General features: G+C 41.3%; 2 protein-coding genes across 2 annotated transcripts; both read right to left on the bottom strand.

Annotated features, from left to right (window-relative positions):
• Positions 1-2,305: 2,305 nt before the first annotated feature.
• Positions 2,306-4,584, bottom strand: kcnj1b (potassium inwardly rectifying channel subfamily J member 1b). The gene is made up of 2 exons (XM_041051909.1): positions 4,553-4,584; positions 2,306-3,443 (listed from the first exon to the last, which is right to left on the bottom strand). The coding sequence occupies exons 1-2, from the start codon at positions 4,567-4,569 to the stop codon at positions 2,306-2,308; spliced, it is 1,155 nt and encodes a 384-aa protein (XP_040907843.1). The 5' UTR covers positions 4,570-4,584.
• A 1,808-nt stretch (positions 4,585-6,392) lies between these two features.
• On the bottom strand, positions 6,393-13,244 carry foxred1 (FAD-dependent oxidoreductase domain containing 1). The gene is made up of 11 exons (XM_041050742.1): positions 12,940-13,244; positions 12,238-12,458; positions 11,491-11,601; positions 11,103-11,221; positions 10,838-10,932; positions 10,023-10,124; positions 9,842-9,918; positions 9,004-9,164; positions 8,098-8,227; positions 7,888-7,992; positions 6,393-7,541 (listed from the first exon to the last, which is right to left on the bottom strand). The coding sequence occupies exons 1-11, from the start codon at positions 13,094-13,096 to the stop codon at positions 7,287-7,289; spliced, it is 1,533 nt and encodes a 510-aa protein (XP_040906676.1). The 5' UTR covers positions 13,097-13,244; the 3' UTR covers positions 6,393-7,286.
• Between the last annotated feature and the right edge of the window lie 399 nt (positions 13,245-13,643).

The raw sequence follows: 13,643 nt of genomic DNA, 5'->3' as shown, positions 1-13,643 counted from the left end.
CCAAAAACAAAAAATGTACCAGGCTGTAAATATGTTTTTTTAGGCTGTAAAGTTGGCTATTTTAACCTGAGGCACAATGGAGAATTGCTCACTCCCAACGGCAGCCGAGGAACTGCAGTTTTTTGAACGCGGAAGTGATCCTCACTGCTGAAATCTACAACTCCCCCCTTGATATTTATGCGTGGAAGAATCTTGTAATTCGATTTCAGACACCCCTAAAGTGGACCATACCATTTTAACCTTTACGTTACGTCAGCTGAGCGTCTGGTCCACCTGTCTCACTCCCATCGTTGCAGTGGCACGGGCCTTTATTTTGAAGTCTGTGCTCCAGCACTGTAGGTTCGTGTAAGGAAATCGCTATTTAGCTTGTTTAATTCACGTTACTTTTTTGCCTTCAAAGTATCTGGATTAGATTGTGTTAAGTATCTACGGATGAACATTAACGTTAGGTAGGTCTCTAACTTTTGCCCTGAGTAACATTTCGGCAGCTAGGCTAAGCTAGCTAGCTAACGTTTAACATTAGCTAAGGTTAGCTAGCTGATAGCGCGCCCATTCATTTCCAGTAGTGGCTTGATATTTCACTACCAATCAAAAGTTAGCTAACACTGGTTTTCAGTCATGAGCAGTAAGCCTTGGGGGGTTCCGTCTGTTTTCATACAGGAGTTTTACCTTGTTGGGTAATTGAATAATATTGAGGTAGTATTGATTGGTGCCGGTGATTGTTTTATCTAACACGAATGATGACATTATTGAATTCTGATTAGATTTCTTTCACAGAGTCGACATGAGCAAGAGGAGAGGATATATCTGGCACTGTTTTGATGCTAAAACAAAGGGTGAGTTGAAACTTGTAAGAACTGGGATTTAAAGATGTTTAATGCCTGTGTTTGTCCTGTAGGCTTAGTGCTGGGCGGAAAAGTATGACTGATGGTGAATTTTACATGTATTTGCTGTTGTATTAAGGAAGAAGAGAGAGGTTAGAATGACATCAGGCAGGAGGAGGTCAAGAGGACAATGAACAGGCAGGATGTAGTAGCAAAGAGGTGAGTTAGAAAGGTGACTGTACTTAATGTATGCTGTTATACGCGATATTTAGGCAAATATTGCTTCCAGGAGCTGTAAGACTTTAATTCACTGCACTGTACACACGTCTGTTTTGTAAACAAGCTGGCTAATCCTCTATTATAACATCAGCAAAGTAGTTCCAATGTATACCTACTAACAATGTATGCAGTGTGTTTGCATTAGAAATCTTGTAATGCTTCTTAAACCCACCTTAGTCCCTCTTAGTTCATCCCTTGGTTAATAGTGAGAACAACACAGTTTCTGTCGGAAGCATCGTGGCCAGAAATGTAAACATGCATGAATGTTTGAAGTCTGTTTCTATATCAGCACAATTCTGGATGTGTAACGCAGGCTTGGTGTACTCCTTAAACATTCTCAGAAACAACATTGCTACACATCAGCCCCAACCTAATGCAATGAAATACAACAGATACAAGAAAAAACTTTTGTAAGGCTTATAAATTCGTGTTTTGTTTTGTTTTTTGAGTGTAATGGATTATTTTTACATTGAAAATATATTATAGACCTGCAAAGAAATAAAAGAAAGATTCATTGTGAAAAAAAAGGTTTATTCCAACTAAAGATGTTACTTTCCCTGAGAACAAGTTTCAGTGTTACACAGTATGATCTACAAAATGTAGACTGGTCACAATTAAAATCATTGCGTTTAGCAGCTATTTTCACAGTTTCCTAATTATCAAGGCACACAAGATGTGTTAACATGACAAAAAACAGCATATAGTTAGCATTTTAGTAGGAATAATGAGAAAACTCAAAAGGCCTGTCCTACTTTTTTGTCCTCCCCGAGCCTTTATAGCACACGGTTTTTCATTATAACTGGCTCAGGCCCTAATCTCCTCAAGAAGTACCCACTGTGCCATCCAGTATTTTACCCCTTTCATTTTCTTAGTGTCAAAACTTCAATCCCTCTTCCTCCGGCTTCCATACATTGCCTAGACAAAGTCACAAGTCGCTTTGATTGAAATGAGCAGCTTAACTCTCGCTCATGTCTGAATTTTTTATCCACACAACTTTTAATGTTTTCACTGATCAAAGCAAAAGAGTTGACAGTAATTAGAATGTTCACTGCAAGAAGCAGCTTGACCAAATATTTCTTTAACAGTACACAGACAGTCTGACTAACTGTGAAACTTTGCTTTAAAGGACATAAACATGTTGACTTTCACCCCTTATGTCCCACATCCTGATTCACTGAATTACTTTCAAGTTCCTTCCCTGCTCACATTTTAGTGATGTCCACAAAATCATGAATGTCAATCACCTGAAACCCCAGGTTGTCAATCCCAGTCTTCTGCTGGTTGTGGCTGTTGTGGTTTCTCTGGTCTGCATTGGTCTCGAAGCAGCGGACGCAGTGTGGCGTTGTGACTCGGACACTTTTGGAAAAGTTTGAGAAATCCACACGATACTTTCCCGTCTTTGTGCGGGAGATGATGGGCAGAAAACTGTACCCCCACTGAATCTCCTGTGGGATGTAGGAGGTTCGGACTTGACAGGAGGAGCTGGTGGACTCGGCTGTCCCGTCCAAAAAGACCACCAACTCAAAGTCCTGCTGCGGGAGAGTGTCAGATGACAGCTCGTAGAATGGGCTCGATCTGTTAATCACGTGGTAGAGCGTCAGAGGGCAAACAAAAAACAAGTTATCTTTGCCAGCGTCAACCATAAAGTCAATGTCCACCTGGTCCAGAATGATGGTCTCTCCATCTGGTGTGGTTGTTGTCCTAAGTAGCTTGCCGTAGATCTGGCTGCCTATTAGTAAGGTCTTTCGCAGGTTGGCCACTCTGATCAGGAGACATAGACTGCCTTTCTTCAAACAGATGACAGCTGTGTTGCTGAAGGTGACAGTCTTTGCCCTTTTTTTGGGTAAGGAGATCTTGGCCAAGATGACCCCACACATGAAACAGTTGATGAAGACTCCAATTAGAGACTGGATGATAATTAGAGCCACCGTGCCAGCACAGTGCCCAGTCAGCGCCCTCCCACCGTACCCAATGGTGGTTTGGGTCTCTAAGGAGTACAGAAACGCTGTTGTGAGACCATTAACATTGTCTATACACTGGATATGTCCATCTGTACGGTTCTGTCCAGTCAGATCCCCGTTGCTCTTTGCGATCCAGTACCACAGCAGGCTGAAAATAAACCAGCTACCTGTGAATGAAGCCACAAACAGGAGAAGAACAAAGCGCCAGCGGATCTCCACAAACGTGGTCCAGAAGTCCACCAGGTACGCAAAGTGGTTACTATATTCAATGTTGCCATATTCAATGTTGCAGCGCCCGTCTTTGGTGACCAGGCGGGTTTTGCAACTTCGGTGTCCAGTTGGATGGATGTGACCCTGAAGCAGCTTGAACATCCTGGAGCTGGAGGGAAAAAAATACAAGATTAGTGCAAAGCTACATGCATGTAATTCACAGCAGGGACATACATAATACCTGTCAGGTCAGTTTTCCCAAAATCACCAATTTACCTCAAGGTTCATTATTGATTTCGGTTCGCTTCTGAGGAATTTGTAGTGTTTGCCAAGGTCTTTTTGCCAGCTGATTTGGGCCCATGATATTCTATATTTTTCTTATTGTCAAAAAATCTCTAGAAAAGATCAAAACTAACAATGGATTGATCCTCCCAACAACAGGCAGAGTGGAGAAGCTGGGATATATTGTAAGATGAACAAATATATACTTGGTTTTGGTCTTTTTACAGAATTTGTTAACAACAAGAACAAGAACAAACCAGAGCATGCAAATGAACAGGCACTAAACCAGTAACATCTAAATTTCCTTATTCATCATTACATTATTATGTGTGTGTTCTGTTCCACGTGGTCCACTCTTAGTGTTACATAACAACGGCTGATTAGATTGAATTGCTTGTTTTGCAAAAATTTGGACTGAATCTTGGAAAAAAAAAAGAAAAATTTTTGGAATAAAGAATATCAGACATTAAAAATAATTTTATTATAATAATATTTTATACCTTTGTTAATAACTGTAATGTTTCACACAGAAGTTAACTTACTAAATTACCTAATCTGAGTCCTCACTACATACATATTTTAAGCCTACTATTTTTTACACCATTTTGTTGTTGGAAAAGCCTGTGCTATTGCGTTTTTTTTCTATTATTAACACTTAATAAGGGTTTACAGAAATACTGTTGCCAGTAGATTCCTTTATTTCTCTCTATTTCTATGTTATACAATTGGCAAAACAATTATTGTACATTCAGTTCAAGACCACAATGCGAAAACTGGAGGAAGAAGCATCTTTATAATTATATGTAATCTCTAAATGATATAAAATATTCAAGCAACTTTTTACTAAGCAGCTGTAATCATGAGGTAAAAACAACATTGTTTGGAATAGATAGACTTTTCGGATCTCAAAACTTCTGAACACACTCAAAGTCTAATTAGTAAAGTTTTACAGCTTCAGTTCTGTAGAAAAAATAGAAGAATCTAGTTTGAACATACCTGCTAACTGAGACCATGGACCCAAACTGCTCACTGGATCTCTCCCAGAACTTCAGACTCCTTTCTTTTAGCAAGTGACCATGGAGGCGTTGGAAAGATTTTAATCCACAGTGAAATTTCCTAATCCCAGCCACATGCCACCATGTACACTGGCTTCATACAGACACAGGAGCCAGCCAGAGAGCTCCCAGTGGGTGTCAGTTTGCGCTGACTGACAGGGCAACTCCCTTCATCACTTCACTTAAAAGTCTAATAATACAACCAGACTTTATCAGCACTGGATTCACGATGGCTGCAGTTCTTGGCTTTGTAAATTTCTGACCAGCTTGAGGAGGGGAATATTCTGGAAGCACAGTTTGGCGAGAAAGCCCTCAGTGCTTTTGTGTGGCAGAAGGTGCATCTATTGTAGGGGGCCAACGTGGCCAGTGCTGCACCCATGCTGTTTTTGTTTTCAACCCTGAGAACATTTGGGATTTGCGTCGGGCCTCACAAAGAAATCCCTCAATTGCTTTTCCCCTGGTCCCCATCCCCCCATTCGAACCTGCAAGGCTGCCTCGCATTTGCATCAAAATGAAGAGCTGCAGGGACAAAGTGTCTTTGCCATATTCTGCTGGCTGCAGAAGGACCATTTTCATATCTGTGGAGCACATTTCCATGATAAGTTATGATATGAGAGATGTCTTGAATTGATAAGGTGCCTCCCAGCGATGGATACAGATGTCATTGGTTGCATGTAAATGATGGAAAGATGGGATGATTCAAGATGCAGACAGTGTTCCTGCTGTATTGATTCAGCTGCAGAGACCGTGCAACAATCTTACAGGCTCCTATAGTGACTGTACGAGTAGTCTCTGAACAAGTGCACATGTGCGTCAGTAAATACACAATCATAAAGCGTGACAAAAGCCTGGTGAGGCAGGTGCTGGTGCGGTTTGTTCATACTTTAGCTATACCTCAGCATCTATTTACGGGAAATCAGAATTACTTATGTACTACTTATGTGTAAGCAAATACAAAGGCTACTCAATTACAGTAAAATGTATATTGCAATTAGTGATTCTAAACCCCCCACGCCCTGCTCAGGGTTGCAAGTATCTCAGTAGTCAGTAAATTTGTAATAGCACTATACCTACTGCACAGCAGCTAAAATGTTTATTCCAAGCCAGAGTTCTCGATTCAAGTAAATCTAATTTCAGTTTTTCAGTTTTATAGTTTTGATAGTTTCATTTTGCGTTTTTGCTGGTGTGCTGCATGCAAGAACTTAAGATGTGGAGGATGTGGTGGAGACAGTTCTCACTGTGTGTGTGTGTGTGTGTATGTGTGTGGGGGGGGGGGGTTTCATGAATTTCTGTTTAGTTGCAAGAGGTAACCAGAACGGTTTGTGTTGTTAAAGCGTGCCCACCTACGCAAAAGGGTTTGTAATTGTTTGTAAAATCCTGAATAAGCATTGTGTTATTCAGTACTGGCAAGTAACAAAACACATTTACTCAAATACTGTAAGTATATTTTATATAAATAAAGTATATTTTTAAGGCATATGTAATTTACTTACTGTCCAAGATTTGACAAAAAGGCAAAGATTAAGGTTGAAAATATTAACTGAGATTTGAGCAGCCGACCCCTAGGTGGGGTCTGACTGTATATAAAGTAGTTAAAACTAGTTCCACCCCATAATTATTTTTACTCGTAGGCTTTTGTAGATTAGCAGATAGCAGGGTCTTGTTCTACAACTATAACTCATCATCTTTCAGTCATAACAGCCACATGTGGTATTTTCATTCCAATTTTCATTCCATTTTAATAATAGCAAGGCTAATTTTTTTACATAGTTTTAAAATAAACAAATTCATCCGTGGTTTCTAAAAATACAGCTCCTAATCTGTTCTCTCTTCTTACAGACGGTTACTGACTTAACATAATCACTTGACTTTCAGACGACATTTTGTACAGTTTGTCTTTGGTGGGTCAAGTGTTTTGATGCTCCATGCCGGTTACTTGATATAAAAAAATCACCCTGGAAATGGCTCCATCTGGTGCACAGATTCTATACAACACTTTAACCCCTGAAATACCTGCAATATTGTATGTTGCCCCATATGTAGTACCCCCCCCCCCCTTCAGTACTTCCACAGCCAGGAATCTGCACTTTCTATATATTACTATTTGTATTATACATTTACAGTCAACTCAATCTGATCTCTGATCTGTGTGAGCAATGAGACCTAGAGAAAACAGGCAATGACGACACAACTGAAGCCCATGGTTTTATAAAAATGTTAATTATTAATAAAAACTGATCACACTCTGTATGAATACACAGCAGTGATTGATCCATAGTGATTCATGAGTAAATCAGAAAAGGTTTGCATCATGATAGAATAATGAATAATAAAGAGTACCAGAATGTAAATCCGTACATTAATAACAAAAAGCTGAACATTGTAAAGCTATTGTATTGGACTGCAGTATGTAGTATGTATACTTAAACTCCCCTAAAAGAAAGAAAGTTGTTGCTGATGTTTCAATTAATATTTATACACTGCAAATGTATTGCACAACAGCATCACACACCCGGCTTTAGTCGAAATCTGAAAAGCAAAGGTCAGGATTCTGGTAATTATTACAGTTTATACTGTAACAAGCATCAGCTCACCCCCCCCCCCCCCCCCTCCATTCATGTTCAGCGTTCAGAATAATGTTCCATCCGCAGCGTGATAGGTAGATTCCAGATCAGCTACACGATGTTCCTTTCCAGCATGGGCTCCTGGGCCAGAATCCGTCTGAAGCCGAGTCCGCTCAAGTCCAGCGTTGTAAAGTTTCCATCCACGATCAGTTCTGCCACAGCGCGACCCACCGCGGGGGAGTGCTGCAGGCCGTGGCCACTGAAGCCGGTGGCAAAGTACATGTTGTTGACCAAAGGGTGCATACCGATGATGCCGTTCTGGTCGAAGGTGTTGTAGTCGTAGAAACCTGCCCATGCACTGGTCACCTGAGGGCAGGAACAAGAGAGCAGGGAACAATGTGATGTTCATGTCACGTTGTTTGGACCGTAATTACAGGCAATTGAGTCGGAAAAATTGTCAGCCTCCTTAGTTGCAATTCTGTGTCAGCGATAGCAGGAGTTTCTGACAGCTACAGTTTCTCCAGTTTGGTGGAAAGTGTCATGAATTTGTTGGCTGAATGGCTTCAAGTGCACCACCACTGGCAGCACATCTAAATAAGAAAATCCTTGAAGAAACACAATGTAGTGCTGGAAATAATTCAGTGAGGTGGACTGCAATACTTGTAGAATGATTAGAATGAAACTTCATTTACTGGCCAGTTATAACACTTACCTTAAGTTTCTCAAAAGCAGGAACACGATGGGCCAACCTGGGCCAAATCTTGTCCTCAAAAAACTGGTGGTCCACCTCCAGGTTACTGGTATCTGGCTCCTCTGCCTGAGGACAGACAAATGGGAAAACCAACAATGAGATCATCTATCAAACTGCTCATTCTTATTTGTAGAAATGGTCAGGGAAAAAAACTTAAGAGACCTAACAAACCTCTTCTGGTGATGCCCCAGTGATGTAGTTCCCTCCTAACCCCTCTCTTCTGAAGTAAACTCCAGAGTAATCAATCAGGAAGGGACTGTCTAGACCTGGACCATCAGGACAGTGGACTACATACACGTACCTGAAAAAGAATTGTACAGGCCTCAACATTAAGTGATATCTTAAAGTTCTTACATACAGTATACTCTTTTAATCCTCTAAACTGTACTTTCCTGCCCTTGAATCTGCTGGCAATGTATTTCATGCTAACATTCAGTTAATTTAAATTTTGTGGTGGCGTTTTTGGCATGAATATAGTCAGAGTTTAAGTGCTTTCCCTGAGGTTTTACTCTTGTCTGAGCAGAAAAGCTTCTACAACAGAATATGGATCATCCTGAGAACTCCTTGAGGCAGCATGAGGAGGGATTTAGTGAAGGTTTTAGAAGCTGGACCTGGCTAACTTGGTGAACCCTGCAGAAACCCTGTGAATACTGTATATGGAGAGAATGACGATAAATTCTACCTTGATGTTTTAGGACAGCGAGGTGTTCGTCATTGCTCTGGCTCTCCGGCAGTGAATTTCAAAATCAGTGACTCTGAGGTTAAAGTTAATGGTGTGTTTGACGGTGTTCAAATCACATTATTTTACCCCTGGCTGGTGTGTTTAAAAAGGGCCACAGTTCTCACACAGTTCATCGGATGTGGAAGAAAACACCCTCAAATTAAAGCTGACAGAACTATAAAGTTAGACACTTTTCCAATTTACGGGAGAACAGAGTCCAGATAAAGCTGTCGGAATACTAATGAACTGCACTGTATGAGGGCCCTAACAACCCCTTCCAAAGAAAACTAGACATTTTGACAGCACTTGGGTTGTTATTTAAAAGGGAAAATATGCCCATTAAGTCAATGACCTACCTTTTCCGAGGCTCAACAGGCAGAGGAATTCCAGCGACAGTGTCTTTAGGGCCCAAGCCAATTCCCAGCATCCCTGCCAGTTTACCAGAAAAGGCTCCCGCTGCATTCACCACAATGGTGCATTCCACCGGCTGGTTCTCCAGGCTGTTAGGCATCTGCACCTGCTCGACACAGAGCCAGTATCCCATCATTTCCAACACTATGCTGCCCCCATGGTAGTTTGTCAGTAAAGCAAAGGACTTCTCAGTCTTTGAAGGCGGATTAACCATGTTAACCCAACCAACACTCACAAGAATCTGACTCACTAGGCTTCAAAGACATGTTACATTTTTCAAGTTTAAAGACACAGCGCTTTCATGTCAAAGCAGCAGCAGCAATTTAAGATATTAAAAAAACAAATTAGCAAGCTTTTTAATCCTTTCTGGATTTCTTTTTTTTTACTAAAACACAGATGTAAGACATTTTTCCAAAGATGCATTATCACACTATATCAACTTATCGATAGAAAATGAAATCAGCAAACTATTCTGATAATCCATCAATTGTTAAAGTGTCAAATATATTCTCTCTCTGTAAACTACATATGTGTCAGTGTCAATAGTCCTGTCAATCAATATGAGAGTATGTTTCCATGTTTTCAAAAAACAACCCGACTGAGGTGTGTTGCTTCACTAAACCTGTTATTTATTAATCTGAGACTGCATAAAGAAGAAAACTGTCCTGACATGTTGGCGATCATACAAATGTTAACTAAACATTTAAAAAAAAAAAAAAGGTGTTCAGTGACATCGGGTTACACTGCTGTGGAAGGTGTAGACAAACTTATAGCCCCACTTACTTTGACAGATTTTATTCTCCTGAATTCCAGTTGTTCACCATCAGCAGATGTCATCATGTTTATTGTAAATTTAAAATCTGTGGATACCAACGAGCAGCTGTTCAAAACAGATCAATCAGCTCAGATTTTTTTTTTCTTTTTCAATCCTTGGATGTTTTGGTGTCAGGAAGCCATAACAAACCTGTGACTTCTCCACAGCACTGGATGACTCCCATTGAGATGGCCTTCCTTCTGAAGGCATTCAGCAGAGTCCAGGGGTCGAACCAGCCCTCGTTCTCCAACCCTGGAGGGCAGGACAAATGGAAATGAAAGTCACTGCTGATGGGTAGGTCTGATATGCACACACATACCAGGCTTATTGGCGTCATAACATGAAGAGAGTCTTGCAGCGATAATGACAAATGCACATGCTGACTAGCTGTGATGAGCAGGAACCTCTGTTCTAAGGGTTCCTAAGGCGCTTAAAGCTTTCATGCTGCTTTTCAGGCAAAGATTTGATGATTTCTGTCCCAAACACAGGCGATGTGTTTATCAAACTAGTGCACCAAGCCAGAGCTGCAGTTTGCATATTTTTTTTTTGTTTGGCATTAGATCTAGTCTAGTCTAGTCTTTAATTAAATCTGATTCTTAGAAAGAAAAACAGAGCAATAATTACCTCTGAACATGGGTAATTATTTTGTACCAAACAAACAGGGAGGGGGGTTGGGGAGTTGTGGCTTGTGTTCATTAAACTTGATTTGAACTTGACAGTGATTGTATTGCACAGTCACCACAGGATACAACTGCGTTCGCCTCCATATCCTGGTGAAACATCAGCATTGGGCTCTTCATTAAGAACCTCAGCACACATTTGCCTTCGCTGATACCTGCTGCTGAAATGATCTAAAACCTAGCTTGACCCTATTTGACAATTTGTCATTTGTGCAGTATTTTATCTAATTCCACACACTCTCTACTCTTACATCTTCAATAACTAACTAAATAGCACTCACTCACCATATGAAGCAAGCACCACACCATCTGTGTTTATCCATGGAAATTTCTCCTTGAGTTGTGTGGGAGAGAGAAGTGAAACTTTGGCTCCAGCGTACCTGGAATTGCATAATGAGATAAAATGATTGATACTTAACTGCCTCCCTAAAGCCTCCGTTCTGCAAATGAAAATCTCCTGCTTGTTTCACTGAATGCAGAAAGTTCTCTGTTTGCACCTTCCCCAGGAGGAACTGATTTTTACTGAATTAAAAAAAAAAAGAGTTACCACCTCTGGGTCCTGTAGTTTTCCTCCATGATGTGAGCCACCTCCTCACTGGCCAGGAACAGATATCCTGATTGGTTGAACTGCAGGTCCACTGGGTCTTCATTCAACACGCCGAGGTGTTCCTGAGAGGATACGGGGGTGTGACCGTCATTTTACATCCCCTGACCTACACAGACAGTTATTTCTACACTAGCAAACTGGAAAAAGCTACAAAACATGTGACAGGCAAAGACAGCAGGGCCTTTAAAGCTGCTCTTGCTCACATATGAACCTAACATACACTCTGAGCACCGTCTGTCACATTTTATGATTTGAAGGACTTCCATTCATTGCCAGTGTGCAGTGAGCTGAGAGAGGCTCCAACAACACCAGAGATGTCAGTGTGACCTACATTGACGTTCCTCATGAAGTCTGCGGAGGCCAGGGAGAGGTTGATGTTCTCCGTCAGGGAGAACTGCTGTCGGATCCCCCCAGCAGAGAGCACCGTGGAGGCCTGGGAGTACTGGAGGGAATCACAAGCAGGAGGAGGCAGTTAATGAGGAACTACGTAAGAGCAGAGGGCTGCTGCACATTATGCTGCTTATCACTGAGCTACTGTCAACACCAAGTGTTTGCTTAAAGTTGTTCGTCCATTATTCTGCGCCTACACGCCCTCTCTTCTCTTTAGCAGCAAATCTATTCCATCTTTGATAGGATTTTTTTTTCATCCTTTATATGACAGCAGACTAATTTTAAGACTCCTATTTAACAATCGATTAAAAATGATTTTAGATTATTTTAAATTAATAGATTAAAGGTGGTCAATCACTTAAAAAATCATAAAACTGTAGCTCAGTCATTTCTTATGTCTGCGCTTGATTATGGGGATATTCTCTAATATCACTCTGCCCCATCATTACTTAAGCAGCTGTGTATCACAGCGCATTACATTTCATCACTAATGATTAATGTTTTACTCGTAACGGCTCTATCACAGCCTTGGATTGACCTCTTGGCTGATAAAAAGGACTAATAATCTGCTGATATCCATCTATACAGCCGTACTGTCACAGCTCCAAACCGACCTCTCATTTAATCCTGTAACTAGAATCCACGATCACACGAAATGGGCTGTAAATTAGGGATGAAATCCCAGTACCGTTGGGTCCCTCTCCACCACGACTACTCTGAGCCCTCCTCGCACCCTCTCCTTCTGCTTCAGCCAGTAGGCGATGGACCAGCCCATCACACCGCCACCAACGATTACAATGTCGGCCCTCTCCGGAGGAAGGTTCGGGTTGATCTCGAAGGGACTCCAGTTGCTCCCTGGCAGCGCGTCAGCCGCCTTCTTCCTCATGGCCGCCAGCTGAGCCTCCAGATCTGAGGCAGAAAATTAGAAATTTTATTCTCCTTCATCATTTTGTAGCAGATGTTGCCTCACACCTTACAACTCAAGAGCTTTTCTGGATCTTCACATACAAATATCCATTTCGGCATACATAGTAATTCACATATTAGAATATATTTTAAATAACTTCCGATGTAAGTGGTCTAAAGGTTTAAGTCGTCCACCAGATGACGTCCTGGGAAGACGCAACGCCCAAGGAGCAGGGGGAACAACTTTGAAACTTTACACTAAGAAATCAAAAACGAGTCTTGCAAGATTATAAGTATGCCGAATTGTCGATATGCTTCTATCAGTTCATCAGAGAGTTTCAGAGGTGACGCACAAGTTGAATATATGCGTGGACAAACAAATCTTCAAGTAATTTGGGGATTTCTTAAGGTAGATCTTATTTACGTGTTCTCGCGTGACTGGCTAAAGGGCACTTATCAGACATTGACCCTTCATGTCCCCTACCTTTGAAGAAGTCATTTCGGAGAGGTTTGCCTGTGCTCAGGCTTTGACGTGATGTTAAATTTCCGTCTAGCCATGTGTGCTGTTCTGTCACCCGTCTGGAGCCAAGTACTCCGGGAGCCGTCCGCACCTTCGCATGCACCCTCCGCCACGCTGACATTGCTGTGGGCTAACGAGCTAGCTTAACGGGCTAAGCGGAGAGTAGCTAAACACCGTGAAAAACAAAACGACAACAGCGTGAACAAACTTGCATGTCTCTGGTGTAAACATGGGCAGCCAAAAATCTGTAATCTGCCAGCGAGGTCAACGAAAAGCTGAGTCAAAATAAACAAGAAGTCGCAGCGACACCGGCTGGACGGTACTATCCTTCAAAATAAAAGCACACGTTTTGATATGGCTTCCCCCATGCGAGCCCATTAATGATAATACATTAAAGGCACAAATTGGAGTTAGGTACACTTGTGAAAAAAAATGTCCATCTTCATTTCTCAGAGCCAAAGGTGACATCTTCAGATGTTTGTTTTGTCCAATTAACAGTCTGAAGCCTAAAGATATTCATTTTCCATTAATGATGTAAAATAGGGGAAAGCAGCAAATTAACACACTGAAGAGGCTTGAACCAGTGAAGGTTTGTCAGGTTTACTTAGAGAATGACTGAAAAGTTTAGTACATTACTAAAATAGTTGCCAGTTAAGTAATTGACTGAT

Source organism: Toxotes jaculatrix, chromosome 12 (assembly GCF_017976425.1).
Source record: "Toxotes jaculatrix isolate fToxJac2 chromosome 12, fToxJac2.pri, whole genome shotgun sequence".
Taxonomy (NCBI): Eukaryota; Metazoa; Chordata; class Actinopteri; family Toxotidae; genus Toxotes; species Toxotes jaculatrix.
This window is presented reverse-complemented; position numbering and strand designations above follow the sequence as displayed.

What these genes read in the sequence shown, in the direction of transcription:
- foxred1 (XM_041050742.1), bottom strand. Translation starts at nt 13,096, where the DNA reads ATGTCAGCGTGGCGGAGGGTGCATGCGAAGGTGCGGACGGCTCCCGGA. An exon ending in GTGCTGTGGAGAAGTCACAG is followed by an intron (nt 9,919 to 10,022) that starts GTTTGTTATGGC and finishes TGGTATCCACAG; the next exon opens with ATTTTAAATTTACAATAAAC. An exon ending in GGAGAATAAAATCTGTCAAA is followed by an intron (nt 9,165 to 9,841) that starts GTAAGTGGGGCT and finishes TGTGTCGAGCAG; the next exon opens with GTGCAGATGCCTAACAGCCT.